The following is an 18334-nucleotide window of genomic DNA, read 5'->3' as shown; positions in this document are numbered from 1 at the left end:
AAGAATTATCGAAATAAATGTTGTTGTTGTTGTTTTTTTTAAACTGTAACAATAATACCTATAGTATGTTGATAGGCTACGTCTCCGAGTCATCTATTTACAGACTAGCCTACTGCTAATATATGTCAGTTAAAGTTAAATATAGCCATCAACATTACCCCCCAAAAAAAAAAGCTGAAGACTATTAGGCTATAATATGGCTGAGCTGACTCAAAATCTTCTAGATAAAAAAAAGAAAAGACTATATAAAAAGGCACAACGGAGACAAAACGAAGAACCGTCAAATTGACCCTCCCGGATAGCTCTCAGTCCACTGAATAGTCTTGAAACTAAAGATAAACTCCCAGTCTGTTGATCTGACGTGTTGAATCGCCTGTGTAGTGGTGACGTGTCTCTAAAGTGCTTTCTTTCCCCAGCGCTGGAGCTTTTCGCCGGTAGAACAGAAACTGAACTGACCCTACTCGAAGGGACCTCACACTCCGAGATTGTGACACTTGGGACATCATCATGGGGAGTGAGTATTGCCTAGCCTGAAATAGTAGCAACATATGATTTGATGTATGCAAGCGATGCTTTGATTAACCTTATGTGAAGTCGTAGATGGCATAGCATTTTTTCTCTAAAATATTGGATGTGTGCGGAGGCCATTTTCACTGAAGCTAGCTAGCTAGCTAGTTACCTACCTAGCTAGCCAACTAGACTGACCCTCGCTGTTGTCAGTGTCAGGTGTGATAGCTAGTAGCTACTAACTATAGTGAAATCTTAGTAATCTGTTAACTGTATACATTAAACTAGCTTGCATTTGATATGTTCATTCAATTTTCCCATACATTGAGAAATCAGTTTTGGCTACCAGTTAGTTAGCTAGCTAGCTAGCTAGCTTACGCTTCCTCATTCAAAACTCAGACATTCTAGTGATGACGACGCATAACAATTCAATGTTGCTTGGCTTGCCACCATAGCATGGGGAACTCTTATAGCTAGCTAGATAACCATCTTGACATACAAATGATTGACATGGATTTACAGTTTTTAATAGTGAGATTGATTTGATGTAATGGTCTATGATCTGTGATTCTCATACATCTCTGAAGATTCCGTTAAGCACGTCCCGCTATGCCACGTCCTCTTCAGTTGTACATGACACTACCCCCTGTTTGATGTTTATTGTCAAGCCTATTGAATAACATTCACTGTATGTCCTATTTTCAGTCAAATTCTTGGAGGTAATAAAACCGTTCTGTGCGGTATTACCTGAAATCCAGAAACCCGAAAGAAAGGTACAGTATTTACTACATACATACAGAAGTAGCCCAACATTTCTCTTACTGCTGTCAGCAATGTGCAATGTTTCCTGGTGTCGTTGTTGCATCAGTTCGCTCTGTAATTGTTATGTTTTTAATCAACAGATCCAGTTCAGAGAGAAAGTACTATGGACAGCCATCACTCTCTTCATTTTCCTTGTGTGCTGCCAGGTAAACGTCTGCTATGCTCAATGTTGACGTTATTCTCTTTTATGGCCTATCATACTAACAGGCCATTAATTAACTAATGCATTTCTCACCTTCATGTGTGTCTTATCTCTACCTCCAGATCCCCCTGTTTGGCATCATGTCATCAGACTCTGCAGATCCCTTCTACTGGATGAGAGTTATTCTGGCCTCCAACAGAGGTAGGTTTCTCACTCTTGAGATATAGAAATTTCACTTTTGAGATCAACGAATCTTTAGATGTGCCTGAATCCATGAACAGCGGAGTGAATTGATAAATGAATCACAGGTTTTATATCAATCAGTCAGTCCGTCATTAGTCAACTGTTTATTAATTTATAACAAATATTGTGAATGACATGTTAAATATTCGTCATGCTGATTACGTCATCTATGACATGAGCAGGTTGATCATGTAGATGGGTAGTTTCCTAATGAAGGAGAAATGTAATGCTTCCCTAACGTTCCCGCCCTTTGTGTTCTGCCTTAAGGAACCCTGATGGAGTTGGGAATCTCTCCCATCGTCACCTCAGGCCTCATCATGCAGCTCCTGGCCGGGGCTAAGATCATCGAGGTCGGAGACACCCCCAAAGACAGAGCCCTCTTCAACGGAGCCCAGAAATGTAAGGCCACAACACAAGCCCCACTTCTAGTTCCAAGTTGATTTAAAGCATGAGCAGTGCCATGAAACAGGCCAACCACTCTCTAACCCCTGGTCTTCTCCCGTAGTGTTCGGAATGATCATCACCATTGGCCAGGCTATTGTGTACGTGATGACTGGGATGTACGGAGATCCCTCAGAGATGGGCGCTGGGATCTGTCTGATCATCATCATCCAGGTGAGCCCAACCACCCTGATCAGGCACATCCCTGTCCCTACACTTGACCTCATTCTTCAGCCCCAGTATGACTGTTGTTTCTGTGTGACCCTAAACCCATCTCTTCTTCTCCAGCTGTTTGTGGCAGGTCTGATCGTGTTGCTGCTGGATGAGTTGCTGCAGAAGGGCTATGGTCTGGGCTCTGGCATCTCCCTGTTCATCGCCACCAACATCTGTGAAACCATCGTCTGGAAGGCCTTCAGCCCAACCACTGTCAACACTGGCAGAGGTAAGAGACGGAGGGGTGGCGTGTGTGGGAGAAGGACGTCAGTGTGTTCATAGGGTCTAGTCTGGAGAACTGACACCCTTGTGCATGGCCTAATGTATTTGGCTCTTGGTGTTATGACTGTCTCTTTTTATTTAAATTAATTGTGGTATTCTCTTTGTGTTACTCTTGTCTATAACTGTGTCATGCTTTTTATGCTGTGTGTGGACCTCAGGAAGTGTAGCTGCTGCATTAGCAACAGCTAATGGGGGTCCTCGTTAACTAAACGTAACATTTAGGACTAAGAAAAGGACTGGCACAAGCAAAGCCCATAGGTTGGTACTGTTAGCATCAGAGAGGAGGCTGACGCTTGGGTCTGTGTTGTCTGTCTTGTGTTCAGGTACGGAGTTTGAGGGAGCAATCATCGCCCTCTTCCACTTGATTGCCACGCGAACAGACAAGGTGCGAGCCCTGAGAGAGGCCTTCTACAGACAGAACCTGCCCAACCTCATGAACCTCATCGCCACCGTCTTCGTCTTTGCTGTAGTCATATACTTCCAGGTCAGTGGCCCGGCCGTCTCTCCTTTTCTTTGCTATTGTCAGAGATTTGACCTCAGCAAAAGAACTGTATGCTGCAATATAGTTTTTCTTTAAATGAACATTTAGCTTTTACTTCAATATCCAACATTTGGTGAAAGCCACTCGATAGTATTTTTACCCTCTCTCAGAGGATTCAGCTCGTCCCAATCTCAACCTTCTCTTCCTTGTTTCTCTCTACAGGGCTTCAGGGTGGACCTGCCCATCAAATCCGCCCGTTACCGTGGCCAGTACAACACCTATCCCATCAAGCTCTTCTACACCTCAAACATTCCCATCATCCTCCAGTCTGCCCTCGTGTCCAACCTGTATGTCATCTCCCAGATGCTCTCCACACGATTCAGCGGCAACTTCCTGGTTAACCTGCTTGGGACATGGTCTGTAAGTACCTCCCAAAGATACGCATACATATGCATCTCACCTGGCACCAATTCCATGTTTCAAACTGTCATTTTCACCACACTACATTAGTCTTAGCTTCTGAACCCGTTTCGGTTCATTACATTTTCCTGTATTCAAATGAACATGTTGAGCGACTCTCTATCATACATATACTGTAATAGTGATACCTGGGAGATTAAGCTTTTTGTATTTGTGTGTGTGTGTGTGTGTGTGTGTGTTTAGGACACCTCGACTGGCGGCCCGAATCGTGCCTACCCTGTGGCTGGGCTTTGTTACTACCTCTCCCCCCCAGAGTCGTTTGGGTCTGTCTTAGACGATCCAGTCCACGCCGCTATCTACATCGTCTTCATGCTGGGGTCCTGTGCTTTCTTCTCCAAGACCTGGATTGAGGTCTCAGGCTCTTCTGCCAAAGATGTAAGTCCTTCTCAAAGGGCGGGGTATCTGCACGTAGCAGATATGCATTTTTATTGTCTTAGCCTGTGCATTCATAAGCTTATTTGAAGTTACCCACTCCTTTTCATGTTAATTTCTCTCTCTCCCCTAGATTGTCTTACGCTAAGACGGTAGTAGGTGTCAGAGTTAGAAATCAGAGGACCTGTGCATGTTTTCTGATGTTTTCCCTGTGTTTGTGTCGTCTCCCAGGTGGCCAAACAGCTGAAGGAGCAGCAGATGGTGATGAGGGGACACAGAGAGACCTCCATGGTCCATGAACTCAACAGGTACAAACAAGGCCCGATCTCATCCACTGAGCCATCTCTGACCTTTACCCATATCAATCCACCTGACAGCTTTAACAGGGTTGAATAGTGCACTATTTCGGATAAACTTGGCCTAGGGAATGATTGATGAATTATGACTTGAGGTGCCTCTGGTAAACTATAAACTCTAAATCTCTCTTGTTTGTGTTCTAGGTACATCCCCACGGCTGCTGCCTTTGGTGGTCTCTGTATCGGTGGCCTGTCAGTCATGGCAGACTTCCTGGGTGCCATCGGCTCTGGCACGGGTATACTGCTGGCTGTCACTATCATCTACCAGTACTTTGAGATCTTTGTAAAGGAGCAGAGTGAAGTGGGCAGCATGGGAGCCCTGCTCTTCTAGACACGCCAACAACACCCGCTCACCACCCTTTAATGCACATGGACAAGCCCCGGACTAGTCCCATCAAACCTCCTACTATTAATATTATTGTTATTATTTTATATCAATTTAGATTTTTTTTTTTTTTTTTAATCTGCACAATCTGTTCTCCCCATGCCATTGTTCTGGATTCATTCTGGAATCTTCTCTGACATGGCTCACAGGAGTTGCAGCTCAAACTGGATCATTTGTGTAGTGAGGTGGTGGGACTACATCCTGACATTCACGACCCCTGCCCCCCCTTCCTCTTTTTTTTTCTTTCTTTTTTTGCACACAGACCAACCTCTCTCTCTCAACTTTGTTATACAGTTGTCCTGATTCATGGGACTGGTAAACCTTCCTTAGGGTCATTTGAAATGCTTCATCTCTGTATGAAATGATGTGAACTTCAAGTGTTTATGGTTGTGAGTGGGCTTTTTCTTTTTCCAGACTGAGAATAGAGCTCTGGAGTATGCATGCATTGCATACTGCACTGGGACGAGAGCAGTTCCTCTCCACTGGACATTTTTCACATTACCTAAGATGGTATGCACAGGACCATTTGTTTTTCTCATTAAATTCCATCATCATCATCACTGGGAGTCTATTGGCATGAGTGTACACCCTCACAGTTGGACTTTTTAATATAACCTTTATCAAGAGTGTTGACTTGAGGGTCACTTGTTTTACTGATTGAGTAGCAAGAGAGGGTTTGGACCAGACTCTCAGAACTATTCAAAATATAACCATGTTTGTCTGCCTGAAATGGGACCGTGTTGCAAAACTGGAAGGGTCAAGGGAGAGGAGCTTGGGGCATGGGGCTCTAAGAATGTGGTCCAGCTTTTGTCAAAAGACACTTGCTTAACTTTTTATTTTTGTGAAAGTTGGCATTGGAAGAGTCTCATCCAGTAAACCACATGCAGCAGGAAGAAGTCCTCTGTTGAAATCGGGGTGAAGGGGGATGGCGTTTCTAGGGAGAGGTAATCATACTGACATGTCACATTCATGCCCGTTGCCCACTTTGTAAGATTGGGTGTGGATAGATTTTTTTTTGTTTGTGTGTTTTTTAATTGTCTGCTTTGTAGCACACAGATTGAGCATGACTGTATTACGCATTAAGATTTCTTCACATTTTGTGGATTGTGGTTTTCTGTATATATGCCATGCATTGAATTCATCTACAGTGTAAATTAACCGTTTTTTGAATATGTAAAAAGAAATGCTGTTCCGAACAAATGTATTCTGGGAAATAAAGATCATTCTCAATAAAAGCTCATTTTGGGAAAAATGTTTTTTCTTTTCTCTCTTTGTCCTTAGAGTACTGTTTTGTTTTTCAATAGGTCATTATCTTTGGTGTGGTTAAATCACAATGCACTTCAATTGAAAGCAAAGATAACACTTTACAATAACGATAAATTAATAAACAATGCATTTACAGTGCATTCGGGAAGAATTCAGACCCCTTAACTTTTTCCATACTTTCTTATGTTACAGTCTTATTTTAAAATTTCCTCATCAATGTAGCAGGACCTGCTGCAGAGCGACTTCAGGGACAGCTACAAAAACCTGACCATCAAAACCATGGTGATGCTGGAGTGGCTGAGCTCCCGCTGCCCCAAAGCCTCCTACACCATGAAGATCAATTCAGACATGTTCCTCAACGTGCACAACCTGGTCAACATGCTGCTCAATGCGCCAAAGCACAACTACATGACTGGACTGGTAGCGAGGAGGGCCCCGGTTTTACAAGACCCCAGCTCTAAATGGTATCTTCCCAAGGAGGTATTTTCTGAGTCACTCTACCCACCTTATGCTTTAGGACTGGGCTACATCTTGTCCTTGGACCTCCCCATCAAGCTAGTGGAAGCGTCCGGGCAGGTTAAAGCCATTTACATAGAGGACGTCTATCTGGGCTTGTGTATGGAACATTTGGGCATCCCCCTACTGACCCACCCAATGGCAACCTGTTTCAGGAGAACCCCACTTTAACCCAGAACAGCTGCTACTACAGCTCTGTCATAACAACCATCCTACATTTTGTTGCAATAGTGACACCATTTCGGTAGTGACAGACTGCTATATTTTGTCTTATTATATATCATATACTTATATATATCCATAAATATCCACTTATTTGGATGAGAAAAAAAACAGATCTATGAGTCTAAATAAATCTTCTATGCTTTAGTTGTCTTTCCATTTAGAGATAATTAGCATGTATACCTTTTCACACCTTTAACAGTAAAAACTAACTTACATAATACTCCTTACTCTGAAATGAATTACTAATTACTAGCAACTAACCTTAAGGCTTAATTGTTTTTAAAATACCCTAAAATAATGAGTCAATCATGTATCTAAATGTTGTAATCCTAATGCAATTTACATTTTGAATCATGTAAGATTTTGTCTTTATTTTAATGTTTTCTCTATGTTTCCGTTGTGACAATTTAAGGCAATTGTAGAAAATACATATATAGTCTGAATGTGTTCCGTTAGCATGTAAAGATACTGGGCACACTGTTGGAAGATTCAGAATTCTTGAATGGAAATGTAGTATTTTTTCCCTACCCCCAAATTGCATAAATTCTGTACAATGACCCATCTAGCCAATCTCATCACACAGTAGTCAGTAAGGCGACCATATGTGATGATCATTTGGCTACTGATTTCTCAACTGATACAGTTAACAGTTTTTCATTCCGTTATATCTAATGCCTATTCTAGGGGGCATTGGTTTAGGGTAGCTAAGATATCTGGTGGGATAGTTGTTATGCTCACAATTCAACCAAAGAGAGAAATGGAAAGTTCATCAATTTAGGTCAGGAACTAGAAAGAACAGCTAAAAAAGGGGGGCCTTCCTTACGCATTGACGTCATCGGAGGAATGAGGTTTCAACCGGTTACAACGTGGGTGAAAGGGGTACTTACAAAACTGACACACACGGGACCAAAGTTACGTCTTTGAGGGAAAAGGTTGAACAGCATCAAGTGTGAGACCCACTGCGGGGAGACCACGACCGGAGAGTGACAGAAAGGGCCCTGATTAAGCTACCATACCACAAAGAAATGTCCTCGATCAGGGAGGAAGGTAACGTATCTATCACTTAACTAACAGCTAAGCTTACGTTATTACTGCAGACAGTGCCTGCTTGACACAGTTGGCCGCATTCCGTTCAGCATGTTTGCCTTCTCCAGGCTTCATTGTTTATTGTATTGAAGCTTATAGCTCCAAGTGCAAGGTATGCGCCTACCAACTGTATTGCAATAGTAGCTGTATACTCAGGGATCGTGTGTCGTAGCTATGCGGTCTAAATGCGTGAGGATGTTGAGGAGAGGTGCATGTACACTTCTGGGTGACTGCTATTGGAACTCAATACTCCTCTCAGGTGGATCCACTTAGTTGGGGGTGTGAATGAATGAAGTTGATCGGGAACCACTGACTTCTGCCTCTTGCTTCTCTGTACCAGGTAAGGACCGTATCATCTTTGTCACCAAGGAGGAACATGAAACGCCTAGTAAGGCTGAGCTGGTCGAGGAGGATCCCGATGACCCCTATGAAGAACGAGGTGAGTAGAGAGGGACAGGGAAAAGTGGTCACTTGTTGCCGTGACATGACGTCATGTCCCACTGTTTTCATCGATTCCCTGCCTTATTTGTTGACTTATGTTGCATAAGGTCAGACTTTCTGGCTACTGTTCAATCTACATTACTGTACATTTCAGAATTTTTCTCCCTCTCACAACATCATTTCCCAGGTCTGATCCTACCAAATGGGGATATAAACTGGAACTGTCCCTGTTTGGGTGGGATGGCGAGTGGCCCCTGTGGGTCGGCGTTTAAGGAGGCCTTCTCCTGCTTCCACTACAGTAAGGAGGAGATGAAAGGCTCTGACTGCCTGGAGCAGTTCAAGGGAATGCAGGAGTGTATGCAGAGCTACCCCGAGCTCTACCCCCAGGACGACAATAAGGAGACGCAAGGAGGGGCACCTGAAACTGAGACCCCTACCACAGACTCTGAACCTGAACCAACCCCAACCCCTGTCCCTGTCCAAGACTCTAGCACAACCCCACCCTCTGCCCCAATTGACACTCCAAATCCCCCCTCAGACAACTCAGCGTCAGGCTTAGACTAAGTCCTAGCCCTGTCTATGAAAGCGTGAGCTCAAAGCTCTCGGTGCAATTACTTGTATTTATGGATGTATTACTTTCGATGTTTTAGTTTTAGTTTTTATTGATTACTTCAAGTGTTCATTCAAAGCGTTAACTATCTCCCCACTAACCCAGTTTGGGCTTTCCTCTAAGAGACAACAATCTCACATCTGGTCCTAAAAAGGAGAGGAGATGACCATACTCAGTACATGTCCCTGATGTGTGTATATCTCTCTCTTGTTTCACTAAAGAACAATCCAATGTGTTCCCTTTTGTCATTGTACCTGTGGAATCTTTGTTTTTGATTGTCTCTTCTCCATGAAACCTATTAGTAGCTAAATTAATACCTTTGTATACAGTACGTTAACGATTGCCTCTATTTTTTTTTCTATGTTGTTAACTTTAATCTTTTATACTTTTGTTTTAATCGCACTGAGTTTTACATTTTGTTCATTCTCATTCATTGTCTGTGTGCTGGGTGCTTCCAGCCCTGATATCTGTTGTTACTAAATCCACCGACACTTGAAGAAGGAAGCTCAAAGTGAATATACAGTAGCTGTCCAATAAGAAAATTATTCTAATAAATCCAAAGTTGGGCTCTGCACCATAGGACCCCAACTTGATTTCTAGTGCTAGTGGACCTAGAACCACGAGAATCTAATCTCTGTGACTCATCAAATCTAATTGACATTATTCATTTAGTTGCTGTGAGGTGTGGATCAAGTGTTTACCAAATAAGTGTGACTGAATCATCTTGAGCTGAAGTGAATAATAATGGAAGTAATATAATAAATTGTATTATATCTTTAAGTTCTTGTGTGAAATTGGAACCCTTGTGTTTGCCTGTGTCTGTTATGAAGTGTGATTGAACTAATAACAATCAATATTTGTTACAAAAACATACCATAAAGTAACTTAACGGTGGAATTGTAAAAACAAGGTCACAGCATTACATTGGGCCTAGAATATCAAATATGAACATGCAAAGTCATCAAGCCACAACTTTGAATATGTAACTCTGGTTTCATGCGCTAATCAAATCATTCAAATACGAAATTTCAATAGGCTATGTAAGTGTATCATAGAACATACCTCTTTTATTCAAGTCGTGAAAAGTCGTCTTAGTAGAAACCTGTACAAGCTTTCTCCAGGATGGCTAAAATACGTGAGTATGTTTTACTTTTGTGTAACTGAGTTACATGTTTTAGAAGGAGAGGCCAGAGGTCTGTGCCAATGTTTGTCCACTGAAGTGTGTGCCACATCATGTTCACTTAGGGGTCAATAATTACCACATGCCCTTCTCTGCCTGTGCTATTGGTGGAGGATGGAGGGGAAAAGAGTCCCAACAGCCAATGGGACTGGACGGGAGGAGGTTGACCCTCACCCCAAACATACACAGCTATCTGTACCACAGACTGAAGCCTCTTACTCTGTGAGACAGTGGACAGCAGTGAGCTTTAGAGCTGCTTACCCACTTTCACGGCAATCTCTTGTCTCTCTCTATCCATTCCTGTCTTTTTGTCCTACTAAAGAGTGTGACAGTACATCATTGGCAGGATGTCTAACTTAAAGGAGATGTGCAGCGGGCTGCCTCTGGACCCCTTGCCTCCCAACAGGGGCCGGGACCCCGGTGTGCCACACGCACCCGTCCGGACACCCAACCTCACGCCAGTGGAGGAGCGGGTGAGTACAGTACACACAAATTAGAGAGAGAGATTTTGAATGTGAATCGCTTATACCACCATCGTGCTGTTGTAGTCAGGCTGCATCTTTTTTTTTTTTTTTTATCTGAATAAAAAGGTTAACATCTTATCCCTTGAAGATAGGTCTTATAAGAAGACTCTAGAGCTTGTCTTATCTGACCCAGACATAGCTTAGAGATATGGTTGATATGGTAACAGATGAGGCCTGAGCAGTCTGGTGGCAAAGCTAGACCGTCAAATGAGCAGAGTGTGTGTGCGCGCTGCTACATCAAAATATTGTTGTGTTTATAATGTTGTCAGAAGAGAAAGAGGACAGAAAGAATATGCAACACAATGCACGGTTCATGGGGATTTATTTCTATCAAGCTTTTGGTTGTCAGTCACGCATGGAAGTAGGATTTCCATGTCATGTTCAGTACAGTGGCCTGTTGGTAGGGAACGGTGTTGGTTCACATACTCTCCCAAAAAACTTCTCTACGGTTTGCCAAAACTGGGGGCAAAGGACACGGTCAATGATTAAGAGAGATAAGATTGAGTGCTCATGTGGTTAAAGAGAAACAGTGCTCACTACGCATTTTCAAAATATTGACTCCACAATCTGACCAATCACCATCTAGCTGGCCTTGAGGAATGCCCTGCGGTATTTCCCTCCCTCCCACCACATCACCCTGGCTACTGAGTTTGTCCAGGAGCTGCGACAGTATGGACACATTTACATGTATCGCTTCTGTCCCCCCATACACATGAGGTAAGCCCACGTAATCTCCCCACCAGAACACAGACCTACCCCCCCCAACACAATACATACAAACTTTCCCAACTCTGTCTCTCTCAGTATCATTACACAGTCCTTTGTGTGTGTGTGTGTCTGTGTGTGTCTGTGTGTATCTATGCGTGTGTATATCTGTGTGTGTGTTTCCTCAGGGCCTACCCTATAGATCAGTATCCCTGTCGGACACGCCAAGCTGCATCCATCATGCTTATGATCATGAACAACCTGGATCACACAGTTGCCCAGGTAACCATGATGTCTCTCTCTCTCAGCAGCTTGTGTTCTCCCTTTAACAGCGCCTCTAGATGACTGTGTCAATGGCAGCTTTAACTTCTCCACCATCTTTGTTCTCCAGTTTCCACAGGAGCTGGTCACTTACGGGGGGAATGGACAGGTGTTTAGTAACTGGGCCCAGGTAAGCGTCGGCACTGTGGTCAAGTCTGTTGATGTGTGTGTGTAATAGATTGATAGAAAAATAAATACTTTATTGTCCTCAGAGAGGAACATTTGGTTCACAGTCCATTGTTACAGATAGAAAAGGAAACAGAATGTCACAACACACAACACCATAACATCACACAACCCATCAGCATAACAACATAACCCTTATAGCATGTGGTGTAAGCAAGTCAGTAATGCCACTGAAGCTCACAAAGTTAGTCAACTGAGAGTCTACTGACTGGAGACAAACCATGTATTACTTGTTGATGAACTTTGATCCTCTTTCTCAGACCACCTACTACCCAGCAATATAGACAAACACTATTGTGTCAAACATGGCATGTCTCATATCCTCCTAGTTTGTCTGAACTCTTTACCGTGTGTGTGTGTGTGTGTTTGTGTGTGTCTGTGTGTGTCTGTGTCTGTGTCTGTGTCTGTGTCTGTGTCTGTGTCTGTGTCTGTCTGTCTGTGTGTGTCTGTCTGTGTCTGTCTGTGTGTATATGTAGTTCCGGCTGGTGATGCACTACCTAAGTGAGATGACAGAAGAACAGACTCTGGTGATGTACAGTGGTCATCCCATGGGGCTGTTCCCCAGCCTGCCCTCCTCCCCTCGTGCCATCATCACCAACGGCCTGGTAATGATGACACATGCCTAACTCTGCCTCTCCTCACTGTCCTCCTGCCTCTCCTTTTGATGCTGCTTTTCATTCATAGTTGGGTATGGTACTCTTCCCCTTACTCACTTAACCAAGTGTCTCCCTCGGGTTCCCAGGTCATTCCAAATTACTCCTCCAGAGAACAGTATGAGAAGATGTTTGCCTTGGGTGTATCAATGTACGTGCTGTTAATATATTTCTTTCATTCGTTATGCAATTTGAGGGACGATGTTGCTTTGATAGGTGTGTGAATACATGAATTCACTCACTTCTGTGTGTGTGTGTGTGTGTGTGTGTGTGTGTGTGTGTGTGTGTGTGTGTGTGTGTGTGTGTGTGTGTGTGTGTGTGTGTGTGTTTGTTTTCTCAGGTATGGTCAGATGACTGCGGGTAGTTACTGCTACATCGGGCCTCAGGGGATCGTTCATGGCACCTTGGTCAGTCCTTTCAATCAGCGTTTGCGGCTGTCCCTTTTGAAAATCACTGTTTATTTTCTATCTCCTCCCTACATATACTCTATGTTTTGACTACACACTGTGTGTGTGTGTGTGTGTGTGTGTGTGTGTGTGTGTGTGCGTGTGCGTGTGCGTGTGCGTGTGCGTGTGCGTGTGCGTGTAAAACCTAAAACAACCAGTAGAGGGACTGAGTGGCTCTTGCCGGTTTACTGACAGACCAAAACAGTGGGGTTGACATGCTTAGTGAAAGAGATAGAATATGGAAATAAATCTATACATTTTCACATGAATGCAAGCAGGAGTGAGAGGACTCAAACACAGCACACTGTAAAGCAGAACAATTACAACTGCATGTTTTTTCCGCAGAACAGTCAGATAAGGTTATCTCATTTCCTTGATGCAGGTTCCAACACAGTGTATGGCAGCTGATGTAGCACGAACCTAATATAATCATACATTATGTAGTCTCCCATCCTGGCCTGGCCCAGCCTTCTGCTGTTCTGTTGGCTGATGCCCATCTCAATGACTCAAGTGTGTGTGTGTGTGTGTGTGTGTGTGTGTGTGTGCATGCGTGCTTTTGTGTGTGCATGCATGCTTTTGTGTGTGCGTACATGCATTTTGCGTGTGTGTGTGGATTGTTGTTGCAAACAAACAATAGAAACGCATCATGCCCTACTACAATCTCTCCTACGACCTCACAGTGCACTACTACTTCTCCTGTGTGTATGCCTGCTGAACAAAACACACACACGCCGACAAGCCGGCTGTGCAAACACATAAGTCTTTTCGGGGGAATTGGTTAATGTGAATTGGTTAATGTGCTTAAGTATGGCCTAAAAAGTGGTGAAGTGCCCCTTTTAAGATCCATTTAACGTTGTGACTGACTCTTTCCCTCCTTTCTCTCTCCCTTCGTCTGCAGCTGACTGTGCTGAATGCTGGGCGGAGGTACCTGGGGTCTGACGACCTGAGCGGCCGTGTGTTTGTGACCTCGGGGCTAGGGGGCATGAGCGGCGCACAGGCCAAGGCTGCTGTCATCGCTGGCTGTATAGGGGTCATTGCTGAGGTCAGTGTTCAGCTTGTCATTGGCCAGAGTACTATCTTGCGTGTGCGTGTGCGTGTGCGTGTGCGTGTGTAAATATCATTTGTGACTGTGTGTTGAATCCATCCCCTGTAGGTGGATGAAGCTCCCCTGAAGAAGAGACATGAGCAGGGCTGGTTGATGGAGGTCACCAGTAACATAGACTACTGCATCCAGCGCATTAGGTAAGAGTACAACAGACATATAGACTCACACTTATTAGTTGATTGTACAGTACACAGAGTGCCACCTTTTCATAAACTCGGTCATGACAAGGAGTTGCCAATATTCCAGGTGACTATAGCACCTGATGTGTATGTGTGTTTTCTGTTTACAATTTATGTCATTTATCAGATTGTGTCGTCTATGATTTTGTATCCTACAGAGAGGCCAAGAATTCCAAGACTGCCCTCAGTTTAGGTTACCATGGCAACATTGTGGACCTATGGTGAGTTAGGGATTTAAAAAAAATGTGCTACACTTGAAGTGGTTGGGAAATGGTAATGGGTCAACCATTAATAAGGCATCCCCTCTCATTGCCCCTTGGGGATTAACAACAAATAATATTGAATTGAATTGAGGTAATTTCATTAAAAAAGATCCTGATTGATAAAAGCCTTTCCAATGTTTCCCGCGTCAGGGAGAGGCTACTGACAGAGTATGAGAGGACGGGGGAGCTCCTGGTGGACCTGGGATCAGACCAGACCTCCCTCCACAACCCATTCAGCGGAGGCTACTACCCCGCCCAGCTCAGCCTCCGCCAGGCCAACCAGCTCATGGCCTCTGACCCTGACCGCTTCCGCACTGCGGTCCACGAGAGGTCAGGCCAAAGGGCTCACACAATATGATGATATTCCAAATAATGAGCAAAATTTGATGTTTTCCTGCTTACTCTGGTCACCCAGGGCCTTTACAAAGAGTATGCAGTTGGTTTAGTTAATTAAGGGTGAGAGGAGGATGGTGTTGAAGGTTTCTTTAGCTTGTTGTCTCCCCGTCTGCTCCTCCAGCCTCCGCAGGCAGGTAGCAGCCATCAACAAGCTGTCAGAGGCAGGGATGTTCTTCTGGGACTATGGCAACGCATTCCTCCTGGAGGCCCAGAGAGCTGGTAAGTCTCACACTTAAACCACCACAGTCCACACACATACACACACGCATGCACACACGCACACACACATACACACACACACACACACACACACGAACACACACACACACACACACACACACACAAGAATGGACAGCACAGCACACTCGACAATATTGATCCCCTGAGTCCAAGACAAAGCTGGGTCCCCTCCAGGTGGATGACTGGGCTCTCTCTCTCTTTTCAGGAGCGGAGGTTGGGAAGGAAGGGGGTGGAGCAACAGAGTTTCGCTACCCCTCCTACGTCCAGCACATCATGGGGTGAGTGCCAGGGGCAGTTTGGATAGTTAGATGTTTAGAACAACAACCCCTTAAGTTTCCATAAGATTGAGACAACACAGGGGGCGTGGACAGTACTTGTGGTGTGGGTCATGTGGGGTCAGTAGCATGACAAAGACTAGGTCAGCTGACATGTATCATTTCTAGATGATTTAGGAACAGCGAACAGTGAACAGACATTTACCTTCTCTCTCTAGTGGCCCGTGACCCCTCTCCCCCTCTGATTCTGCCCACAGAGATATCTTCTCCCTGGGCTTCGGGCCTTTCCGCTGGGTCTGCACTTCTGGTGACCCCCGTGACCTGGCGCTGACTGATGACATCGCTGCCACCGTCCTGCAGGAGATCAGTGCCAATGTGACTGAGCGTGTTCGGCAGCAGTACAAGGACAACATCCGCTGGATCCGAGAGGCGGGAAAACACAACATGGTAACCTACTGTACTTACAACCCAGGTCAAGTTAATCGTTAACCACCCCAATAGAAGTCAGATAAGCACACAATGGTCCGATTTACATACAATGAAACCTCCTTCATGTCTGGTTGTTCTGTGTGTAGGTGGTGGGCTCCCAAGCCAGGATCCTCTACTCAGACCAGAAAGGCCGTGTCTGCATCGCATTGGCCATCAATCAAGCTATTGCTGATGGGAAGGTTTCGGTACGTGTTTTTTAAATTTATTTTTAACATGAGGCTGTGGGGTTTGGGTTTGAGTGTGCAGTGGGTGAGTGGGTGAGTGGACCCCTAGGAGTGATGTTGGTGAGTGTCCTTCTCCTTCTCCACTGCACAGGCTCCAGTGGTCATCAGCCGAGACCACCATGATGTCAGCGGCACAGACAGCCCCTTCAGAGAGACCTCCAACGTGTACGACGGATCTGCATTCTGCGCAGGTACACTGCACTGTAGCACACATATCGTCTGGACAGCCATTATTCCATTATCAGGCAATTTTATTGAGTTAACCTCAGGTTAGTCTCAATGACATAAAATTAATTTTATGTCCAACAGCAGCAGCGATAACTAAAATAAATCTACTATTGTATAAAAGTGTCGAATTGTTCACCGTCCACCCCTCCCCCCTGACAGACATGGCCGTCCAAAACTTTGTGGGCGATGCATTCCGAGGAGCCACCTGGGTTTCCCTGCACAACGGAGGAGGAGTCGGCTGGTGAGTCCTTAGTCTTGACCCTCTCAATCTCTCTTTATATCAAGGACCAGGAGTTTTTCCTGACCCCCTGAACAGGGAAAACTTGCTTCTCTGGGCCCTAATGATATCCACTTTGATACGGTATAAAACAACAGATTCTGGCTCCACTCATTGCCCCTCCTCTCTTCAGTTCTGACCGTTTTGTCTCTCTGCTCTGTCTCCCTCTAGGGGTGAGGTGATGAACGGAGGGTTTGGTCTGCTCCTGGACGGCTCGGAGGAGGCAGCGAAGCGCGCCAGTCTGATGCTCAACTGGGATGTCTCCAACGGGGTGAGGGAGTTGGAGGGAGGGTAGGGGCTGGTTGGACAGGACAGCAGCCTGGGAGATGTATTTTATCAAAATATTTTTTCAGACATGGGATGTGTCACAATATACCCAGCATAACGGCACATGTCATGTAAATCCCAGATGTCAAATGTAATTGATATCCATGTTGTTCACCCTGATATGAGGATATGTTCATGCTCTTGAATATGTTCCTCATGTTCTTGGATATGTTCTTCATGTTCTTGGATATGTTCCTCATGTTCCTGAACCTTCCTTGTGCCTCATCCCTACAGGTGGCTCGTCGGTGCTGGTCCGGTAACTCAAACGCCTATGAGACCATCCAGCGCACCATGGAGAACCAGACGCAGCTACGAGTCACCATGCCCTTCCCCGTGCAGGACGAGCATGTGTTAGACCGTGCCCTGCAGGGCTAGCCCAGCCCACACACACACACACACACACATACTCACATACTGCTACTTTCACATAGGTTGAGAACCGCATAATATTAGCAGCTAATGATAAGCTAAACAGTGACCTCAGCAACACAGCCAGCTAATGTCAACCAACTAGTCACACTGGATAGTAAAGCAGAGGTAGAGGGTAAACATGGGAGTGTTCATTTAACAGTGTTTATTATACACACAAATCTGATCCAAAAGATGTATTACCAACGTGATGGTGATGATGATGATGATGATGATATGATGATGATAATGATGACTATATTAAATCTGTTATTATTATCTGTTATAATCTGGATTATTTTGTCTGTGCACAACACAATGTATAGACTGACATACAACACAACATTTACACCATGGTGTTCTTTGGTGTATCTTTATGTTTATTTGAAGGTAGTCCATGGATTTGAGGTAGGCTGAACAGTTACCGGCTATAGACCTACTGCATTAGGCTACACTCCTACAGCTGCATTCAGGGTAGAGGATGGCATAGGAAGGAATATGATGTTCTTCTGCCCTGGATAGTTGCCTAACCTAAACTCCTGACTCCTTTCACAATGACATTTCCTCACTTTATTCTGTAATGCATAGGGCGTGTTGTTATATGTCTCGTGCCTAACATGATGGTTCATGTGTAAATAAATACGTATATCTATGCCGGTGAATTTTGGCCAGTTTGCAAATTTGTGTACATTTTCCTGTGGATGACTCGGCTCGACCCAGACTGAATATTTCAAAATCAAAACGAATGACTTGCCAGTCTGCTTCTAGGCTATTGAATGGCGATGATTGATGTTTGGTGTATTTGGAATGGCTCAAGCTGAAGGGAGTGTGCCACTATGAGGGCCTGCTGTATGTTGAGACAGTGGTTTTTAAGAGTCCATTTTCTGCCTTTGATAAGATGTATAATCATCTACATATTTCTGATACTCTGGGACAAGGCTTAAAAGAGGCAACACTCCACCATGGTTAAACAGTGTAACCCCACTGGCTATGAGAGTTTCACTTGTTGGTCGTCCCACCGCCCCAGCCTGTTAGTTATG

At 44.6% G+C, this 18334-nt stretch overlaps 3 protein-coding genes and 1 pseudogene across 4 annotated transcripts; all 4 read left to right on the top strand.

Annotated features, from left to right (window-relative positions):
• The first annotated feature begins 406 nt into the window (after positions 1 to 406).
• sec61a1a (SEC61 translocon subunit alpha 1a) lies at positions 407 to 5980 on the top strand. Its single transcript, XM_083669140.1, has 12 exons — positions 407 to 514; positions 1213 to 1280; positions 1410 to 1475; positions 1594 to 1672; positions 1982 to 2113; positions 2220 to 2329; positions 2444 to 2597; positions 2974 to 3134; positions 3354 to 3551; positions 3795 to 3986; positions 4215 to 4291; positions 4484 to 5980. The coding sequence occupies exons 1-12, from the start codon at positions 508 to 510 to the stop codon at positions 4668 to 4670; spliced, it is 1431 nt and encodes a 476-aa protein (XP_083525266.1). The 5' UTR covers positions 407 to 507; the 3' UTR covers positions 4671 to 5980.
• Positions 5694 to 6754, top strand: LOC310803044 (beta-1,3-galactosyltransferase 2-like; annotated as a pseudogene). Its single transcript has 2 exons — positions 5694 to 5711; positions 6213 to 6754. The product of its transcript is annotated as a beta-1,3-galactosyltransferase 2-like (transcript).
• An 841-nt stretch (positions 6755 to 7595) lies between these two features.
• chchd4b (coiled-coil-helix-coiled-coil-helix domain containing 4b) lies at positions 7596 to 9612 on the top strand. The gene is made up of 3 exons (XM_083669222.1): positions 7596 to 7778; positions 8158 to 8256; positions 8446 to 9612. The coding sequence occupies exons 1-3, from the start codon at positions 7757 to 7759 to the stop codon at positions 8820 to 8822; spliced, it is 498 nt and encodes a 165-aa protein (XP_083525348.1). The 5' UTR covers positions 7596 to 7756; the 3' UTR covers positions 8823 to 9612.
• Positions 9613 to 10395: 783 nt separating this feature from the next.
• Positions 10396 to 17261, top strand: uroc1 (urocanate hydratase 1; the record flags this gene model as incomplete). Its single annotated transcript, XM_083667587.1, has 19 exons — positions 10396 to 10521; positions 11159 to 11289; positions 11466 to 11559; positions 11669 to 11728; positions 12261 to 12389; positions 12527 to 12588; positions 12778 to 12844; positions 13782 to 13925; positions 14037 to 14125; positions 14326 to 14388; positions 14581 to 14760; positions 14948 to 15045; positions 15272 to 15344; positions 15599 to 15788; positions 15917 to 16015; positions 16146 to 16245; positions 16442 to 16523; positions 16731 to 16830; positions 17121 to 17261. 19 exons carry the CDS (start codon positions 10396 to 10398, stop codon positions 17259 to 17261), a joined length of 2028 nt encoding a protein of 675 aa, XP_083523713.1.
• Positions 17262 to 18334: the final 1073 nt, after the last annotated feature.

The sequence above is a fragment of the Argentina silus genome, assembly GCF_951799395.1.
Source record: "Argentina silus genome assembly, chromosome: 4".
Classification (NCBI taxonomy): Eukaryota; Metazoa; Chordata; class Actinopteri; order Argentiniformes; family Argentinidae; genus Argentina; species Argentina silus.
The sequence above is the reverse complement of the archived record's forward strand: the minus strand, read 5'-3'. Positions and strand labels throughout refer to the sequence as shown.

Excerpts from the sequence above, each read along its gene's own strand:
- sec61a1a (XM_083669140.1), top strand. Across the intron at positions 1,281-1,409 it reads TCCAGAAACCCGAAAGAAAG|ATCCAGTTCAGAGAGAAAGT; the intron begins GTACAGTATTTA and ends TTTAATCAACAG. Across the intron at positions 3,987-4,214 it reads CAGGCTCTTCTGCCAAAGAT|GTGGCCAAACAGCTGAAGGA; the intron begins GTAAGTCCTTCT and ends GTCGTCTCCCAG.
- chchd4b (XM_083669222.1), top strand. The coding sequence starts at position 7,757 with ATGTCCTCGATCAGGGAGGAAG. Across the intron at positions 7,779-8,157 it reads GTCCTCGATCAGGGAGGAAG|GTAAGGACCGTATCATCTTT; the intron begins GTAACGTATCTA and ends TCTCTGTACCAG. Across the intron at positions 8,257-8,445 it reads TGACCCCTATGAAGAACGAG|GTCTGATCCTACCAAATGGG; the intron begins GTGAGTAGAGAG and ends ATCATTTCCCAG.